Here is a 20,689-nt window from a genome sequence, read left to right on the forward strand (position 1 = left end):
TTAAAAAATATAATAAAAATTATTTTTAAAAATAAATTAATGAAAAGTTAAAAAAAGAAAGAGGGACAGTCCAAGTGTTAACATAACTCTCATCTTCATCTGTGCTGTGCCTAAATTTAACCAGAAGATTATATTGCTGCAAGTCTAAAATATTCCATCTCTGGGCAAAATTTCAGCTGCCACAACAGACACTGAGTCAGTGACGTTCACCCCTAGGAGACACAGAGGTGCCGGCTGAATCTTCCACAGCTCTGGGTAGACATGGTCCAGAATAGGGAAGTCCAAGGAGACAGGAAAGGTGCATGTGAAAGCCCTTTGGGTCTGATCTATGACCCATGCTTTCCTGTGACAGCTGCATGAAGAGTTCTTTTTGTGAAAGAGCAGAGAGGCCCTGCCCATAATAACTTCCTCATCATGGGGTATAATCTCAGGATTTAATTGCAAGCTTCTATGTACCCATATCCTCCCTCTTTCTGTTCAAAGATAGTGGTGAGGAATTTCTTTTCACCATGTTATTAAAAGGCTGTCTTCATAGATGGCTCCAGGGATCAATTTCAAAGCATTTTATGAAGTGGGTTCTGTAGGTCATCCCCCTCCCTCCACACACACATACACACCCCACCCAGCTACCTGCCTTTCTCACAATGCCTATGAGTCACAATGCATGCAAACATATCAAAGTTCTTAGAAGTCTTGAAGTAAAGAAATCTGTTCATTTTGTTTAAGCTACTATTACCTAACTCATTTAATCACATAATCCTATATTGATAGAACTTCTATCCTGATAAAACCAGAGTCTGTAGAACACACTTGGTCTCCATGGCAAAATGATTGCTCTAAATGAGGTACAAAATCAAAAAGGACTTGGGGTCAAGGAGAATATATGAATATCCTTCACCATCGAGGTTCTGCTCTTTTGAGAAGCTGAAACAACTCCACAGACACAGTTCATAAGCTGATTTGCTACTCAGCTCCAAAATACAGACTGAGATCGGAAACGTTTACTAGGACCCACTGGCTAATACCTTTGAAGAGACCTCGAGAAGGAGCCAGTGAGGGGCCTTTTCCACAGACGTGTCCTGGACTTCCCCATCATGTGCGCTGGGGACTGTGCCAAGTGCCTGGGGGTCACCCTCCTTTCCCTCTCCACAGTTGCTTTCCTGTGTAACATCCTGCTATTTTTCCCTGGAGGAAAAGAGATAGGCAACATCAACCACCTTTCCCAGGAGGTTTGGTTATTTGGAGGAATATTAGGGAGCGGGTTCCTGGTGAGTACAAAGCCATAAAAATCCCCCTGAAGGAGATTTTTATCACATTCTTCTAAAAACAGGCTCTTTTTGACCTGCAAGATATTTTGTTGCTAACAAAAACCTAAGCATTGTATGGCTAATTGCCTAAGCATTGCCTTCATTTTTCCCTTCTCCATCAGGGCCTGACAAGGAGGCCATGTCCCCCACATTTGCTAGGTAATTTCAACTTGGGCTGATGGTTCTCATGGGTCAGTTAAGTTCCTGGAACTAAACTGAAGGTCACCCCAGAGAAGGTGCTTGGAGTGCTGGAAGTGGGGGGTAGAAATACACTTTCTAGCCAATTGATTGACTAAAAACCATCCAGAGAGGCAGGTGTCAATGGATTCTCCTTCCATTCATGCATGAAGGATTTCTTACCCTTTGTTCCTTATAGAGATTGGGAACTTCTGCTTTAGAGAGAAGTACTTTTCATGACAATTGAGTACACTTGTTTTCTTTTCCTAACCCATCAACTAAATGGAAATTCGTATTGTCAGATATTGAAATCTTGATGCATTGAAACTGCAGTATGGCCAAATAGCATCTAAATGGTCAATAACACTTGTCTAACATACCAGCCATACTCTCTTAGCACTCGCCATACCCTTTGGCCACCAAGTCCCAGGTCACAGCTGACACTCCTCATACACACAGGCACATATGAGCCTTCCTTTGACATCCCAGACCCATTCTGAGGTGCTTCTCTTGCTCACAGATGCTCTTCCCCGCTAACATGTTCTTGGACCTGAAGTACAATGACTGCTGTGGGTGCTGTGGCATCAAAAGCTGTGGACAAAGATTTGCGGTGAGTAACCAGGGGGGCAGACACCTGCCAGGGTACACTGTCCCCTTGTGTTGCGCATCTTGAGGCAAAGACGATAACCAAACTTAGGGAGAGCTGGTGCAGGGATAGAGATGAAATTCTTCCTATGGATGGAAAGTAACAATAAAAGTAAATTTTAACACACAAGCACCCTCTTACTTATAGGGAATGAGTACCAGCCTTGGAGTGCAGCTTGGCCCCTCCTATGCCCAGCTCTGCAAAACTGCCAGAAAATCAAACTGAATGGAAGCCAAACAACCAAGGAGTTAAAGAAACATTCATCCAGACTGGTAGGAGGGGCGGAGCCAGGCAGTGGGGCAGAGGAGACACATGGAAAGGCAACAGACCATGCAGGTGAGGCACTGGCTGGTGGACCAGGCCATCCCACATTTGTACACAGATAATCCAGGAGGAACAAATGAAGAGCAAGACAGACCATGAGACCCAGGGTTTCAGTGCAGGAAACTGAAGACTCAAAAACCTCTGGCTATAACAATCTATGGGGGTTGAGGCAGCAGGAGAAGCTCCTCATATCACAGGAGAGTCCGGTGGAGAGGACCACTGGGTACTAAAATATACACAAACCCATCCATCTACAAATAAGCACCTGAGGGGCACAACCCACTTGTGAGAAGCAAGGAAAATGCAGAAAGTGGAGCAAGAATGAGCAAGCAAGCAAGCATCAGTGTTCCTTCTCTGACCCCTCCCCCCTAGACAGCGCCACAAGGCAGATATTACACATTGCCTATTAAAATACCAATGGTATATTTCACAGACCTAGAAGAAATATTCCAAAAAATTATAAGGAAACAGAAGAGATTCCAAATAGCCTCAGAAATCTTGAGAAAGAAAGAACAATTGGAGGGATCACAATACTGGATATCAAACTATACTACAAGGCCACTGTAATCAAAACAGCCTGGTACCTGGCACAAGAACAGGAAGATAGATCAGTGAAACAGAACAGAGAGCCCTGAAATCAACCTACACCTTTATGGTCAATTAATATTTGACAAAGGAGGCAAGAGCATACTATGGACTATAAACAGTCTCCTCAATAAATGCTGTTGGGAAAATTTGACAAGTACTTGCAAAAAAAAAAAAAAAAGGAAACTGGACCAACTTATACCATAGGCAAGAATAAGCTCAAAATGAATTTAATAAAAAAATTCAAATGTAAATTTCAAAACAAAAAAAAATGGAGGAAAAACAGGCAGTAAAATCTCAGATAATTCTCAGACAAATATTTTTGCTGATATTTTTGCTGCCCTTCTGGTGCAAGGGAACACAGGAAAAACAAAACAAATGGGACTACATCAAACTAAAAAGCTTCTGCACAGCAAAAAGAAAACCACAAACCATCAACAAAATGAGAAGTGAATTTATCATATGAATGAACATATTCACTAGTGCTATATCTGATAATGAGTAATCTCCAAAATATATAAAGAACTTGTACAACTCAACACAAAAAATCCAACTGAAAAATGGGATCTACACAGAGATTCAAATTAAAACTGCAATGAGGTATTACCTCACACCTGCCAAAATGGCTACTATCAATAAATAAACAAACAAGTGCTGGCAAGGAAGTAGAGAAAAAGGAACTCTATATCACTCTTGGTGGGAATGCAGACTGGTATAACTTCTATGGAAAACAGTAGGGAGTTTCCTCAAAAAATTAAAAATTAAGTACTTTTTGACTTAGTGGTCCCACTTCTAGATATATATCCTAGTAATCCCAGAACCCAATCAGAAAGATTACTGTATTTTATGCACTTTTTACTGTATGAAAGTGCATATGTAATGTGTACTTTTTTGCCCAAATTTTTGAAGAAAAAATAAGAGTGCATATACATGCATATAATGATTCCATACCATGAGTATAATAATGGGTATAATAATCCCATGTATAACATGCACAAAAACCTGGGTGTGCATTACATGCAGAAAAATACAGTACATACACTTCTGTGTTCATATTAGTGTTGTTTACAGTAGCCAAGATCTGAAAACAGCCCAAGTGCCCATCAGGTGATGAGGGGATAATACAGTTGTGGTACATTTACGCAATGGAATGCTATGTAGCTTTAAAAAAAGAAGGATCTCTCACCCTTTGCAACTGCCATGGATAAACCTGGAGATTATTATGTTAAGTGAAATGAGCAAGTCAGAGAAAGAGAATACCGTATGATCTCACTAATATGTGAAATCTAATGCACAAAATAAACTAATGAACTAAATAAAACCAGAAGCATGGGTACATGGAACAGACCGAGAAATGTCAGAGGGAGATGGTGGGGGGAGTGGGTGAAAGAAGGTGCAGGGACTAGCTAAAGAACGTACATACATACCTCATGGGCACAGACAACAGTGCAGTGAAGGCCAGGGGAGGTAGGGGCAGGGGCTGGGTGGCAGTAGGTAAAGGTGAGGGATAGGGGGCATCTGTAATAGTGTCAACAATAAAAATTAAAATTAAAAAGGACAAAGCTAAATAAATAAATAAATAAATGCATACTTTTAGCTAAAGTCCAAGCTAATCTGATTAAAACACATTTACACTGAAAAAAAGAAAGTTATTTAACTTTATGTAATTTAACAATTTCCAAAATTATTCAATGAGACATATTTTGGAAAAGAACACCTATTCTGACATAAGAAATTCACCAAAATTTTTATTTACTTATGACCTAGATTATATTCACAGATGTTCTTGATGGTGAGAATGGATTTAGGGCACCCTGGACATAAAAATTAAGCAAAAATTCTAAACAGGGAATGATATGAAACTTTAGTTATTGAAATCATCCAACAGGTGGTTATAAACCAATATCCTAACTACCTTCATATAACTCACTGTCCATGGCTTCAAGGAGTTTGTGCTATGGTTAAGGAAGACAGACACAAAAAGCTAAACATTGAAGTGATGTAGGCACTGTGCTGTGATAGAAGTTTAGGCAGTCAGAGTACCTGGGGTGGGAGATAGGGAGAGAATGGCCACTTCTACATAGGAAGACAGACAAGGCTTCATAAGGCACTTGGGGTCAGAGCTGCATAGAAAGTTGCACCAAAAACATATTTATATATGATATGAAAACAAATACCAACTAAAGTGGAACTTCATTACTATGTGGATTTCAAATGCCCAGGCACAATCAGATCCTCTCTACTCCCAAACCCCACCTCCAAAATATGCATTACAGTAAGATTGTTAGTAATACGCAGAGAAGAAAGGGAAGAAAGAAACTGACATTTAACTCAGGTTTCACAATGGACCTTTAGGTAAGCTTCACCATTCCCATTTTATAGATCAGAAAACTCAGATTCTGAGGAAACACTCATGATGCAAAATCACTACACAGAAAAGTAGCAAAGCTAAGATTTGAGTCTGGGTCTGCTGACTTTTAAAATCGTGTACTTTGATTCCACTGCTAGGATTGTATCCTAAGAACCCTGAAACACCAATCCAAAAGAACCTATGCACCCCAATGTTCATAGCAGCACAATTTACAATAGCCAAGTGTTGGAAGCAACCTAGATGCCCATCAGTAAATGAATGGATCAAAAAACTATGGTGCATTTACACAATGGAATTCTATGCAGCAGAAAGAAAGAAGGAGCTCCTACCCTTTGCAACAGCATGGATGGAACTGAAAAACATTATGTTAAGCGAAATAAGCCAGGCGGTAAAAGACGAATATCATATGATCTCACCTTTTACAGGAACCTAAGCAACAAAACAAAGAAACAAGCAAAATATAACCAAAGACACTGAAATATAGAAAAGACTGACAGTGTTCAGAGGGGAGAGGAAAGGGAATTTCAGGGGAATTTCAGTGGAAAAGGGGAAGGGTTTACAAGAACAAGTATAAAGGACACATGGATAAAAAATAGGGGTGGGTGGAAATGGAAGAGAGGAGGGGAGGGCTGGGTGGGTGGGTTGGGATGGGATTAAAAGATAGGAAATTGTACTGCAACAACAATTAAAATAAAATTTTTAAAAAATCATGTGCTTTGCAGTAAACCTTCAAGTCACCAAAGTAAAGTTAATAGAGGTGATAATTTTCTACTTCTATTTCCAAAATTATTAATGTTTCCACACTACTCTCCTACTACTGTTTAGAATCAACATCACATCTCTAGACCTAATATGATTCATCTGTAAGAGACAGCCAAATGGGCTCCAGGATTATTTCTGCCTTTCATATTGCATAATTCTATTTGGATTTATAATTAATTAAGTAAAAAGAAAGATGCTAGTTCAATTAATATTTTATTAAGTAATCTCTGTCATATGAAAATATTTAAAAGAACTAGGGTCCTAACAGGTGTGGCTCAGTTGTTTGGGCATTGTCTTGCAAAGCAGAAGGTCACTAGTTTGATTCCCAATCAGGGAACATGCCTAGGTTGTGGGTTCAGTTCCTGGTCAGGAAATGTATGAGAGGCAACCAATGTGTCTCTCTCACACTGATGTTTCTCTACCTCTCTTTCTCTATCCTTTCCCCTCTCTTTAAAAATAAATAGGATCTTTAAAAAAAAAGAAGAAGAAGAAGAAATGGAAAGTTGGGCTTATTTAACCCAAAGAAGAGAAAACTTTTAGAGAGTGTAAGGGGTGGAGAGATGTTGAATATATAAAATAAGAGATATTTAAGATATAAAATGTCTGCAAATATTTTAAAAGCTGCTACCATATGGAAGAGAGGCTGGGCTCAATCATTTCAATCACAAGGAATATAACTACAACCAATGAGAAGAATTTCTAGACTTCTACTCTTTCTCAACAGCAGAACTTGCATGGTACATGACACCAAAATCATTCTCTGAGACCCCAGAAACCCCATCCCCTGAAAAGACTGACTCCTGCCTGTAACAACCCTGTAGCCACCATGTTCAGCAATGGGCTGGTCAAGTGTGTTAAGACCAACATATGGACCACCTTAAGAACCTGGCTACAGGCTGTCTCTCTTATTCTCTTTCAGATGTTCTCCTCCATAATATTTGCTGTGATTGGATTCTTGGGTGCTGGGTACTCATTCATCATCTCATTCATCTCAATCAGGAAGGGTCCTAAATGCCTCATGGACAATAACGAATGGGGCTACCCCTTCCACAACGGGTAAAGTACACCCTGCAATGCCCACTTGACACCACAAGGGGAGAAGCTACACATGTCCAGTCATCTTAATTTACAAGTCTCATGCATGTTGCTCTTTCAGGCACAGTTGGAGTCGTGGACTGGAGTGAAATTGCACAAGACCTCACCCCTAATCTCACCTTTAACTGCTGTTCAGACAGAGAACAGGAGCAATAATGAAAGAGGGCAGGCACCTCAGCTGGCCCAAGTGAAGGAGATTTGTGGTGTTTCCACACACATCCAAAATTTATTAGCAAGACACAGGAGACAACTAATAATACTGATAGAATATTGGGTTCCACTGCAAATCTTATAATAGAAAACAAGAATGATTATTCACTAACAGAGCTCAAAGCTTTCACTAATACCTCAAGTTGTCTATAACAAAACCATTTTTAAGGTGCAAGTTTACAGCAAATGACATTGGAAACATTAGAGATTCTCCATGAGAGTTTAAGTTAATAGAACTCATTAAAATCACTTCATATTTTCAAGGTACTTTGTAGTTTATAAATAACTTTCTTGTTAAAAAATTTCTTTTTTTAAAAAAGAAAGTTATAAATAACTTTCTTGTTAAAAAATTTCTTTTTTAAAAAATTTTATAATTTAATATCCGTAACAACCCCAAAAGGTAATTTACTTCCTGCCAAGACAGGCATAATAAATTTGACTTGCTCCCAGTTGGCCCACTAGTTGTGGGCAGAGGCAGGATGTCCAGGCTCAGTCTTTCATGTTACACATTCTCTGCCTCTCCACTGCACTGTCCAATGCAGTCGCCAGTAGCCTTATGTAGCTATTTACATTAAATTGATTTCAGTGAAGTAAAATCTAAAAATCCTCAGTCACATTAGTCACCTTCCTAGTCCTCAGTGGCCACACGGGGCCGGTAGTGACTGTCCTGCAGATCACAGACAGAGGACAGCTCTGTGGATGCACACAGTCTGTCGGATGCTGCTGGGTAGCCTCTAACCTCTGCGAGGGCGGGGCCTTCCTGCTCTGTTCACCGCAGCAGCCCCTCTGCCCAGCACGGTCGCTGACAGATGTGGAGGGTCAGGAAAGGCGGGTGGTCCTCCTGCACGTGGAAGATGAGATCTTTGCTAGAAAAGCTATTGGATATCAATTTATTAACTGGAATCCATATTATTAACTTATAGTGAGAGGCTAAAGAACCTGAGGGTGGGATTCTGGCAGGGGATATGGTGGTAGTGGTTCTGTTATGATCTGAGGACTTGATGTGTTCACGAGTTTCACATGAAATATCATCCCCACCCTTCTCTATAGTTAAACAGGAATACAAGGCCTCTGTTGCAGGCAGTGATTCCGAATGTGTATTACGGTAAAGAGCCCTCTCCTCTCAGAGAGGATCGTTGGGGCTGCACTGCCATGGGGTTGGCTTGCCTGAGAATGGCATCCAGACATCAGAAGGCTGAGCCATCTCCTAAGGTTTCTTACTCCGATGGCTCTCTCTCTCCCTCCTGGGGGTGTGGCTATGAGCTACAGAATCTGTCTTCTTTCAAGGACCTGTTTCTTATTATTTCTAACAACATCAGTGCAGTGTAGATAGGTTTTACTATTTATTCAGGTATGTGAATAATATCATCCTTGGTCAATTTAAAATCAATTAGAGTAAATCTGTCTGAAACAAAAAAGGGAGAAAGGAAACACAACAGATGCCGAGCCACACACAAGGTACCACAACATTCTCCTGTCTCTGACACAGGGCCACGTGTCCCCAGCATGCCCACACCTGCCTGTGATGCGATGGTACTGTCACCTAGCTCCCATTAGCTCACTTCAGAGAGCAGAAACTCTTTTTTTTTAATTTAGCTACAGGCATATCATTAATAATTTTGTGACTTAATTTGATCTTTTGGAGCACTCCCATGAAGACTCAGAATAATCTCTTTATTGTGGCAGAAGTAAAACTTGATTGGCACACTATTATACATGTATTTATGTATTTTATCGATAGATCACACTTCCAATATGCTAAGGAGGTATAATTCGTTGGAGGGACTTGTGAAATAGTTAAGAGCATTGGCTTTCCACTCAGACAGATCTAAGGCTGAACCCAGGCACTTCCATTTCCAGCCTCAACTTCTTTATCTCCACATGGTGTATGTTCATTCACTCAGTACCTATTTCCTGAAGGCGATTCCCTGACAGGCATTGTCCAAGGGGGGCAGCACCTCCTGGTCAGGCTGGGGAAGGTGATATAAAGCAGCTGCCCCAGAGCCCAGAACAGGGGCAGGTTGAGGTCCCTGAAAACTGCTGTTAGTTACTGAAACTGCCTGTGCTGGAACTGGGGACAGAGACAGGGGACATGCTCCTGCCCAAATGGCCAGATGGTGACACAGAGTGCTGAGAAGCACAGAAGGGGCACCGAAGGCAGCGGAGTGCAGGAGGAGCATCAGGAGCTGTGCTGGAGCAGGAGGTGGCACCTGGAGAAGCCAGACAGAGGGGCCAGGCTGAGCAGTCAGGCTCCCCTGATCCTTCCTTCAGCTGCAGGAAGTGAGTTGAGTGAAACACATGGCACTCCCTTCCAATGTTGATGGATCATGGCAGCTCAGGTGGAAATGCCATGTACAAGAACAGGATGCTTTAAAACTCTGACTCAGTCAGCTGGCTGTAAAGTGCCCCAGCTCCCCTTGCTTCACAGAATGAGGAAACAGGATTAGTCCCCAGGTCCATGAAATATGAGAGCTCTTCTCACTTGGGCTTGGAGGTTGGGCACAGCAGTCATTGCTGGGATGTCAGAGAGGCTCAGCATCTGGGAGTTAGAGGAGAGAAGAAGGACCTAGAACGGCCATCTGTGGTGGCTTGTGAGGGGTGAGGCAGCAGCAGGAGTGGGACTGAGGATTGCTGCAGGCTCTAAACTCAATCTATGCTTCCAAGTTCCTCCTCTCCCCGCCCCAGCATTTTACCAATCTCACCACCAGGGGGTGCTGTCATCCCAGCACTGCACACTTTTCAAAAGAGGGAAAGAACTAAGCACTGCCAATCCCTTCATTTCAGGGTCTTTTCCTTTACCAAATGTGTCTGGAAAATATTGTCTCTCTATGCAACTCCTTATCATCATCAAATTTAAAAACTGTATAGGAAAGTATTGCAAAAATATGTACAGTTTTACAAGTTTAAAAATTGTAAGAAAAAATGCAGAACAGAGAGACAAGTTTTAAAAATACTACTGAAAAGAGTTCTTGCACAGCAATTCATAAGGGGTATCATCTCAGTGAATTCTCACCATTGAGAGGTTCTTTTCAGCCTATTCCATAGATGAAGAAACCAATACCGCCTGGGGAAAGGGGTGGGGAGGGTAACTTGCATGAGGAATTCACAGCTAGTGAGAGGAGTGCTTGCACTCAAACCCATGCCCATTGAAATCCAAAATACCAGGTTCTGTCCTTTAGATCAGACAGCTCAGATTAAGTGACATTATAACAAGACTAACATTTACTGAGCATTTACTCTATGCTAGGCACTGTCCTGAGCACTTTCTAGTGTGAACTCATTTAATCCTCACAGTAACTCTCCGATTTCATAGAGGATGTCATTCCCATTTTACAGGTAAGTCTCACAGCTAGTGCACAGCTAGAACCTGTGCTCTTGTGGAAAGGTGAATCAATGCTATAAACAGTCTTTTATTTTTAAATCAGGAACAAATGCTCGTTTCTTTGTTCCTTTGATTCTGTTAAGTGCCAGGGCATCTTCCACCATTGCAAAGATTTTTCAAATGTTAACACAGAGCATATTTAAATAAGTGTGTACTGATTGCTAAAGAATTTATCAGAAACATAGCCCTGGCTGGCGTAGCTCAATGGATTGAGCTTGGGCTGCAAACCAAAGTGTCACAGGTTCAATTCCTAGTCAGGGTACATGCCTGGGTTGCAGGCCATGACCCCCAGCAACCACACATTGATGTTTCTCTCTCTCTCTTTTTCTCCTTCCCTTCCCTCTCTAAAAATAAGTAAATAAAATCTTTAAAAAAAAAGAATTTATCAGAAACAGAGTCATCAAAAAGACCCAAAAACAATAGGTGGGTGTTGATGTAGTAGCCACCTGCAGACAGATGTTCCCATTGAGGCCTTGAGAGGATAGAGAGGAATAAGGAAACAGGTGTGACCAATTTGTGGCTCTAAAAATGTGAGAAGCAATAATAATGAGCCAAAAGATTGACCCACTTCCCTGTGCTTTTTGTTGAAGACGGCATAGTGCACATTTCTCCTTCATAGCATGATGCCCTTTATATGCAGTGGACTCGTAATACACAGAATTCATAAATATATTGCAGTGCTCCTATTTCAAAGTTTTTGTAAAATACCTATTAAGGCAGCAGATCATTTAGTGCTTTTTATCAATTAAATATTTTTGTATGTGGAATTCCCACATGTTAACAAAAATACAGTTTAGTCAAATTCACAGTTTGGCTAGAAGTCCTTTAAAAAATCAAGCTTTTCCTCTTAACTATGTAACACAGTCGTCCCTTACATGGCCTCCATTGACCACTAGATGTGATAGAATTTTGTCAAATTCCAAGTAGTCCTGAATGATAATAGGTGAGGTAAAGCCCAGGAACATTTGTGACATTCTCCTCCTAGAGTATTTCATTTCCAGGCTCCCTAATAGATATTGAATATACCTATTCTCTTGACCAACTCACAAAAATTACCATGTCACTTAGTAGCTGTGTGCCTTATACATAAATTACTTAACCACTCTGTGCTTCAGTATGTTTACTTATGGAAAGGAAGAAAACCATAAGTTTTCTATGAGAAATATGAGAGTGTATTTGTGTTAAGTATGTAGAACACACACTAACACATAGAATATAGTCAATAAAAATGTTAGGTATTGTTTTTAAAAATAGTAATATTATGGGATATATTTCTTATTGAACTTAGGTTTTGAGTGGAAAGTATTGCAAAAAAATTATTATGGTGATTTTGTAGTCTAGGGTATTGCCTACATTTTGTAGATGTCTCCTTTCCTCCTTACGCTCCCGACAGGGATTACCTCACTGACAAATCTTTGTGGAGCAAGTGCCTGGAGCCTGAGAATGTGATTTCCTGGAATCTGAACCTCTTCTCCATCCTGCTGGTCATAGCAGTGATCCAGATAGTTCTCTGTGCCATCCAGGTGGTCAACGGCCTCCTGGGGACCGTGTGTGTAAACTGCTGTAAGGTAAGCTAAGGTCTTGGTCCTTACTTCTCAGGATGGGCGAGCCAAAACTGGCCTGCAGTGCTAGTGGGATGACATGGTACAGAGGTGGCAGCTACAGAAATCCAGAGCCAGGCTGAAGAGTCCAGGCAGCCCCCTCTGCCAACGCAGGGAAACTGAGACAGTGTTACTGAAATCAGAAGTTTTGCTTTCTGTGTGTATTAACAGACTCACGCTGAAATTAACCAAAATTTTTAGTCTCACTCCCAGTTGACCATAGTCCTGCAGACAAAGTGCTGTATATCGTATAGAAACGTACAATAATGCCATGTGAAAATCCCCAGGGAGTCAGCATTTGTCATAGGCACATACTGTCAGCAGTAACACATCATGGTCTCAGCTGAAATGTTCTCACCGCTTCCTAACTAGTGCTACACAGTGGGTTAAAGTTGCCAGGTAGTAGTATTGAACATACCTCAGGGTATTTTCTTTTCTCTGGAAAAGAACAGAACTCACCAATGTATAACCTGTATTTTGATGAAATTTATGATCCAGATGAGAGAAATAGTAACATGTGGAAAAACAGTCACTGAGGATTTAATATAAGTAACCAATAAATGGGGATATTAATCAGTACAACAGGGGTGATGGGGAGGGAAGAAGGAAAAAAGGAAGCAAGAAAATAAGAATAATATTATAATTAATTTTTCTACCTTTTAGGGGTATAGACGAATTTAAACCTCTGTGATGACTTTCTCTAACTCAGTGGCATGTGGGAAGACACATTAAACTTAACCTTCCATCCTTGGGGTCGTCGGTTTCTGTCTGTATCCGAACTGTGGAAGCTCAGGGAGGGCCCAGTTCTTCCCTCTCCTTTCCAGCCAGCTTAGCTCAAGTCAGAGTTTTATGTTAGTCTCAAATGAGAAATACTTTGCCCCTTACATTATATTTTTAAATCTTTCAAATTTACTTCCTTTTGGAATTGATTCAAGCAGATTTAAAGTAAATTTACAAAATTTTTTCTTCCAAAGTGAAAATATATAAAATCACATGTACTGCCACACTGCTTCTTTGTACTTCCACATGTTTATGTCTTTGGAGGTTTTACATAATTCAGAGGAAGGAAGTACATTAAAAGTGAAAAACTAAGACTATTCTTTGTGTTTCAGATTTATGGGGGGAAAAAGTGATTGATGTATCATAAACAATTTTTATTTGGTTTCCTTTGGCTAACATGTGTGAAGAACATGTGACTAGTCTTTGTGCCTACCATCACTAGCAAGGGTTTCCTTATGCACATTAAGTTAAAATTATAATTCAGTGGTCATATAATAAAGATGATGTGTGATTCCAGAGGAAGGACAAAATGTTGAATAACGCTCTTTTTTCACCTCTCTACAAGTGCCTCTTGTGAGCAAACAGAAAATGACATTTTTAAAAAGCTGATTTGGGTCTATGGCCCAAGAATTAAGGTAATAGGTGTAATTAATTCTATGTGTCATATTATGACATTTACTTTGGTTTTGAGTCAGACACTAATAAGGAGTTAAATCCATTGTGTTTAAGTTCAAACCCCAGCTGCACCACATACCAGCTAGGGATCCTGGGAAGTTACTTTCTCAGTCTCCATTTCCCCATCTGTGAAAGAGTATTAATAGGCAATCAACCACCCAGGAAATGTTGAAGTCCCCCAAGGGTGAAACAAAGAGGCCTGTAGAGTTGGTCACATGACTCAGGTACAATAAGGAGAACCCCAGAGGCAGTTCCAAGCCAGTGAGTTCCACCTCTGCACCTGCTGAGCTGATGGACCACACCATGCAAGTTAGACACACTGACAGCTAGGTTTCTAATAGTTATTAATAAGGCAATTCCCAATCTCCACCGAGTGCTGGCCCCTGGGGGACTGCCACTGAAGGCAAGGAGTTGCATGTCTTTTGATTTTGCCCTTACTACCATGAGAACTCTGAGATCACAGATCAAATCTGGCACTTAACAGGAAAAAGGAAGAAAAGCAGTTGTGTAGGCATTAAGATCTCCCTGGGGGAAATGTAAATAGACACACACACACACACACACACTCATATATATAGTGTTTCAAATCAGATGAGACCACTGGTTCTCAAACATGGCTGATCATCAGAATCACCCGGGAAATGGTCTAAAACTATGATTCCTGAGCCCAAGCATAGACCTAATGCATCTGAAAATCGAGGCATGAGGCACGGAAGTCTGTCTTTTGTCTGTTACTTAGTTTTTAAAGCTCACCAGGGAATGCTAAAACCAGCCACTTTGAGCAACCATTGACAATTTAGTATTTGTAATTAAAACAAAAAACAAAAACAGCATTTTTTACAGAAATCTTGGTAAGTTATAGCATGGATAATTTCACTCACTCCTCAGAATGACTGACCAAGAGTTCACCGTTGTTCAATTCTTATCCTTTGCTTTGTCTTGACTTTTATGAAGCTTCTCTCCTCCCCACGGGCCCCTCTCCTTGGTGCCCAGCCTGGGACAGCACTCAAGTGTCCCTTTATCTGCTTCTGGGGAGACTGGGCTGACCACAGTGAGAGACCTTTCCATCAGACCCCAGCCACCATGCCCCCTTGCTTGCATAGCCTCCTGTTGCTGCTAAGGTCTGCTTACCTCTCCCTAAGAAAGAAAAACTTTTTCTGTGTGTGCCTGAGGCAACAGCAAATTACTGAGACTGGAGATTCTTCTGCTGCAATTGTCCTTTTGAATAAAGTTTCTCCTTAGCTAAATCTGGGTCTGTTTGTATTTGGCACAGCCTTCTGACATAGAAACTATGATTAGCCCATTTTGTATAAGAGCAAAGTGAGGCTTAGAATAAAATTGTAGCCTTCCAGGGCCCCATAAATGGGAAATCCAGATCCAGGCCCAAACAGTTGAGTATTTGAGGGTGAGAGTCCACTCTCGCAGCCACTGTGCTAAGTAGCTTCACTGAGTCTCCTAAAGGCATCTAGGAAAACATGCTACCTTATTTAAGGCTCCTGTGTAGAATGAAAATTTTGCTATTTTTCAAATATTATAATTAATTCATACTAACCTGAATTTAAGTAAGAACTATCAATTTAAAAAACTATAATCAAAATTAATATTGTGTATAATCTTTCTGAGCACTGATATAAATACAGCCACACTCCGGCCCCCTGGATGCTCATTCCTGTACTTTTTATTTCCCAAGTATTTCTTTTTCTTCTCTTTTAGTTTCTTCTTTTTTAAAATATATTTTACTGATTATTCTTTCCTTGATTTTCTAATTAAGTTTATTAATTAGAAAAGCTGCTTCCTGCCCACTGACATTGGAGTGACATTGGTTAATAAAATTATATAGGCTTCAAGTGTACAATTCTATGGTACATCATCTATATATTGCATTGTGTGCCCACCATCCCCAATTATTTCTATTTACTGATTTTATCCTCTGTATGGAAGAAGCCAGGATGCAGGAGAGGATTTCTAGAATTATCAGGGTTTAAAAAGAAGAAAAGAAAAGGCGGGTTCCTAAACTCTCTTCCCCTGTGCAGCACCAAGGAGGCTGTCCACGTCCCCTGTGCCTGCCACCCGCCTTGAGGTGCTGACACTCGCAGAGCATGACACAGATGTGGACACCACTCTACACATGTGTCAGCCCCACTTAACACCACAACTGTCAGCAGCAGTTGTGCTGATATTACCTTATATGAGAAGTGAGGAGACTGAGGCACAAAGAGGCTCAGCAAGAAGCCCAAGGTCACACAGCAGCTCAGTTGCAGAGTTGGCATTAATCACAGGACATCTGGCTCCAGAGCTTCCCCCAACGCCACCAGGCTCTCCTGCCCTGTCCCCCAAAGACTGTCCCTCTGCCGCTCTATAGCTCTGCTGCTTTCCACAGACCACACAAAGGCTGAGCCCTTCTCAGTACTGAGCAGACCAGCAGCCCTTTCAGTCATAGGATCCATCACAGAGCTCTCAGCGTGATACATGCCTATAAACCCTAACATTAACAGATCCTTCAAATATCTACTCATATTAGTTCTCCAGAAAGCTCCATGAACTGAGTCCTAAGAAAACACCAGCAGACACTGCAGACATTGGGAGCTCCTGTCTGTGGTCTGCAGCTGACAATGCCGTGATTTGAGCTACATTACCAATGTGTGTCTTCTTCAGGAGTGCTTTGGATTCACTCTTTTAGTGTGGCACTAGACCAAGGAAGAGAGAACTAGATGCTGGCAGAGATAATAATAACTGTATTGCTGTGGAGAAACTTCAGTCCCGCGGCCTCACTTGCCTGGTCTGTAAATGGAATCAATGATTCAGGCTGTCACTACATCTTCTCTAACACTACCATGCTCGGGTTTTGGAATTGCCAGAAGTAGCCTAGGTCTTTAATATTTGGGTCCACAGAGCTTAGCTTCTGTGGAGAGCTTTAAAAAACCCCAGTATCCAGGTGCCATCTCCAGAGCATGGAGTAAATTCCAGAGTAAATGCCTTTAGCCTAGGCATTAGTCTTTTTTTTTTTTCTTATAACTCACCATGTAATTCTGATAAGGAATGAAGAGGCAGGTTTGAGAACCAGTGCTCTGGAGTGTTCTCAAACTTGAATATTCATCAAAAGCACCTGGAAGGCTTATTCCCACCCCAAAGTTTATGATTCAGTAGGTTTGGAGGTGAAGCATTTCTAGTAAGTTCCCAGGATATGCTGACACTGCTGGCTCAGAGGTCCCACTTTGAAAACTGCAGGAGTTTCCACATGCTCTGAAATGGTATAAATGGTCAGATGAGCATATTTTTTTCCCCTGCCACGTAGAGAATGTTTATAAATTGCATTAGATTCTCAAAAAGACCCATAATCCTAGGCATTAAGAGCCAGATTTAGAGTCTAATCATGAATTTTAAACTTTTTGAAAGCAAGGATTCATAGCAGATGATTTTGCAACTTGTTCAGTTTTGAAGCAGGGTGTATGTGAGTGTGTGTGTGTGTGTGTGTGTGTGTGTGTGTATGTATGTAAGTACCTAAGCATTGCTGGGCTCCATGTTGCCATCACACTGACCAGTCCACTCAGGGCACAGGTTAAGGAAGAGGGTAAACATGACTACTTCCCTGAATACCAAATGTGAATTCATAGGGAGTTAAATATAGAGATAGATATACGAAGAGAGAGAGAGAGAGAGAAGGAGAGAGAGAGAATATCCCCAATGACACTATGAAGCAAAAATAAAATCTCTACAGATAATCATACTGCTTCCTGCCCACTGATGTTGAAGCCATAAACTTGAAGAAATGAAAGTTGTGCCATCACAATCACCCTGAGGATCAGTTAAATAATATTCCCTCAGCATGCACTATCCTCATATTCTCATCCAAATTGTGGTGTAGAAAGTTCAAACAGAAATTTTAAAGACTTCTGATCAAGATGGAGGCATAGGCAAACATGGCTCACCTCTTCCCACAACCACACCAACATTACAACTAAAATATAGAACAACCTTCACTCAGAACCATCTGAAACTGACTCGAATGGAAATATGACAACTATGGACTGAAAAAAACCACATCCATCAAGACTGGTAGGAGGGACATAGACATGGAATGAACTGGTCCCTTATTCATGTGTCTTGGATAAAAATTCAGGAGGGATATATCAGGAGCAAGGAGTCCCGTCCCCACACCAGGAAACCCAGGCCAGGGTACCAGTGCCAGGGAGATAAATACCCACAACTTCTGGCTGCAAAAACCAGTGGGGATTAAGTTGGTGGACGAAACTTCTGGAGCCCCAGGCAGTTCATCTTAAAGAAACCACACGTGGATTCACCAACTCAGACTCACTCCCTTTGAGTGCCAGTGCTGGGGTGGCAGCTTGCAAAGCACCAGTGGCATAGAGGGAGAACATGCAGGTGTTCTCACTTCATGTTATTTCATCAAGGTGAACAGAGAACATTGTCCCTTTTCTGAGCCCTTTCCCCACAGATCTGGCAAGCTGGTGCCATATCCGAGACTCCATCAACCTGGCTAATACTATTTGACGAACCTTGGAGAGCCTCAGAGATTCTGCCCCACATAACTTACAGCCCCACCCAAGCTGCTTTTCCATATGAATGGCTGGTCTTGGCTCATGTTTCACAACTTCCTAAATCCTCTCAAACAAGCAGTCACTAGCCTCAGTGAGCCCCAGGACCAGCACTAGCAGCAGCCAGCCCAGATTCACAGCTTGGCTTCATCTGAGAATCTCCAAGCCCAGAACAAGTAGCAGCCTTCTCATATTTCTTTATAGCTAAGGCAAGGTGGCCACAGGAAAAACACTGGTGGGGGCTGACCTTGGCCTGCATTACCTGGGAAATCCCAGGACCAACATACCCAGTGGACAGCTACAGACCACCCGCCCCTGCACAACTGATCCTCCAAAGAGGGTAGAGGTTGGTGATACACAGTCACAGCCAATCCTTGCAGCTGACTGGCCTGAGTAAATCCCTCCCATTGATTAGCCAACAGCAACTGGTGCTCAACTATAACAGAAAAGTGTACTCACATGAAGGGTGCAACTCCAGCATCCAGCTTGGGTGATATGGGAAGTTGTGCCACTGGATTCTACAGGACACCTGCTACATTAGGCCACACTATTAAGACACAGAGTCAAAGCAGATCAACCTAATGCACAGAAACAAACACAGGGAGGCTGCCAAAATGAGCAAAGAAGCATGGCCCAAATAAAAAAAAATCAAAATTCCAGAAAAAGAGCTAAATGAAATGGAGATAAGCAATCTATCAGCTGCAGAGTTCAAAACACTGGTCATATGAATGCTCAAGGAACTTAGTGAGGACCTCAACAGCATAAAAAGGATCCAGTCAGAAACTAAGGATACAGCAACTGAAATAAAGAACAATTGACAGGGAAAACAGTAGAGTGGATGAAGCTAAGAATCAAATCACTGATTTGGAACTTATTAAGGAAGCATAACACAATCAATCAGGACAACAAAAAGAAAAAACAAATACCCCCCAAACGAGGGCAATATAAGCAGCCTCTGGGACAACTTCAAGCAGTCCAACATCTATCAAATGTTGGAGATGGCCAACCTATCAAATGCAGAGTTCAAAACACTGGTAATCAGGAAGCTCACAGAAATGGCTGAGTATGGCCACAAAATAGAGGAAGATGTGAAGGCTATGCAAAGTGAAATAAGTGAAAATATACAGGGAACCAATGGTGAAGGAAAGGAAACTGGAACTCAAATCAACAATTTGGAACAAAAGGAAAGAATAAGCATTCAACCAGAACAGAATGAAGAAACAAGAATTCAAAAAAATGAGGAGAGGCTTAGGAACCTCTGCAACAACTTCAAACATTCCAAAATCCAAATCATAGGGGTGCCAGAAAGAGAAGAGGAAGAGCAAGAAATTGAAAACTTATTTGAAAACATAATGAAAGAAAACCTCCCCAATCTTATGAAGGAAATAGACATGCAAGTCCAGGAAGAACAGAGAGTCTGAAACAGGATGGATGCAAAAAGGCCCACTCCAAGATGCGTCATAATCAAAATGCCAAAGGTTAAAGATAAAGAAGGAATCTTAAGAGTGGCAAGGCAAAAGACGTTAGTTACCAACAGAGGAGATCCCATCTGACTTTCAGATGATTTCTTAGAAGAAATTTCACAAGCTAGAAGGGCTTGGCAAGAAATATTCAAAGTCATGAAAAGCAGGGACCTACAGCCAAGATTGCTCTACCCAGCAAAGCTATCATTTAGAATTGAAGGACAGATCAAGAGCTTCTCTGGCAAGAAAAAACTAAAGGAGTTCATCATCCAAACCATTATTATATGAAATGTTAAAGTGACTTATTTAATAGAAAGATCAAAACTATGAACAATAAAACTACAAAAAAATACATATCCATCAACAATTGAATCTAAAAAACAAACTAAGCAAACAAGAACAGAGACAGAATCATGGATACGAAGAGTGTTTTGATGGTTGCCAGGTAGGAGGTGGTTGTGGAGGGAATGAGTGAGGAGGTGAGGGGATTAAGAAGTACAAATAGGTAAGCCCAGAATAGTCATGGGGATGTAAAGTACAGTGTAGGGAATGGAGTAGCCAAAGAAATTATATGAATGACCCATGGCCATGAACAATGGTGGGAGGATACCTGAGGGAGTGTGGGGTCTTGGGTGGAGGGGGGCAGAGAGGAAACAACTATAATAGCACAATCAATAAAATATCATTTTAAAAAGAAACTTGAATGTGTATGGTTTTTCATCCTAAAATTTTCATTTTAGTGAATGTTTTATAAT

The 20,689-nt window shown here is 41.2% G+C and overlaps 1 protein-coding gene across 1 annotated transcript; it reads left to right on the forward strand.

Moving 5' to 3' along the window:
* Positions 1–1,094: 1,094 nt before the first annotated feature.
* On the forward strand, positions 1,095–13,593 carry LOC123827369 (transmembrane 4 L6 family member 4-like). The gene is made up of 5 exons (XM_045851886.1): positions 1,095–1,268; positions 2,005–2,094; positions 7,092–7,228; positions 12,253–12,427; positions 13,573–13,593. The coding sequence occupies exons 1-5, from the start codon at positions 1,095–1,097 to the stop codon at positions 13,591–13,593; spliced, it is 597 nt and encodes a 198-aa protein (XP_045707842.1).
* The last annotated feature ends 7,096 nt before the right edge of the window (positions 13,594–20,689 follow it).

Source organism: Phyllostomus hastatus, unplaced genomic scaffold, assembly GCF_019186645.2.
Source record: "Phyllostomus hastatus isolate PE091 unplaced genomic scaffold, TTU_PhHast_1.1 phas_contig_86, whole genome shotgun sequence".
In the NCBI taxonomy this organism is placed as follows: domain Eukaryota; kingdom Metazoa; phylum Chordata; class Mammalia; order Chiroptera; family Phyllostomidae; genus Phyllostomus; species Phyllostomus hastatus.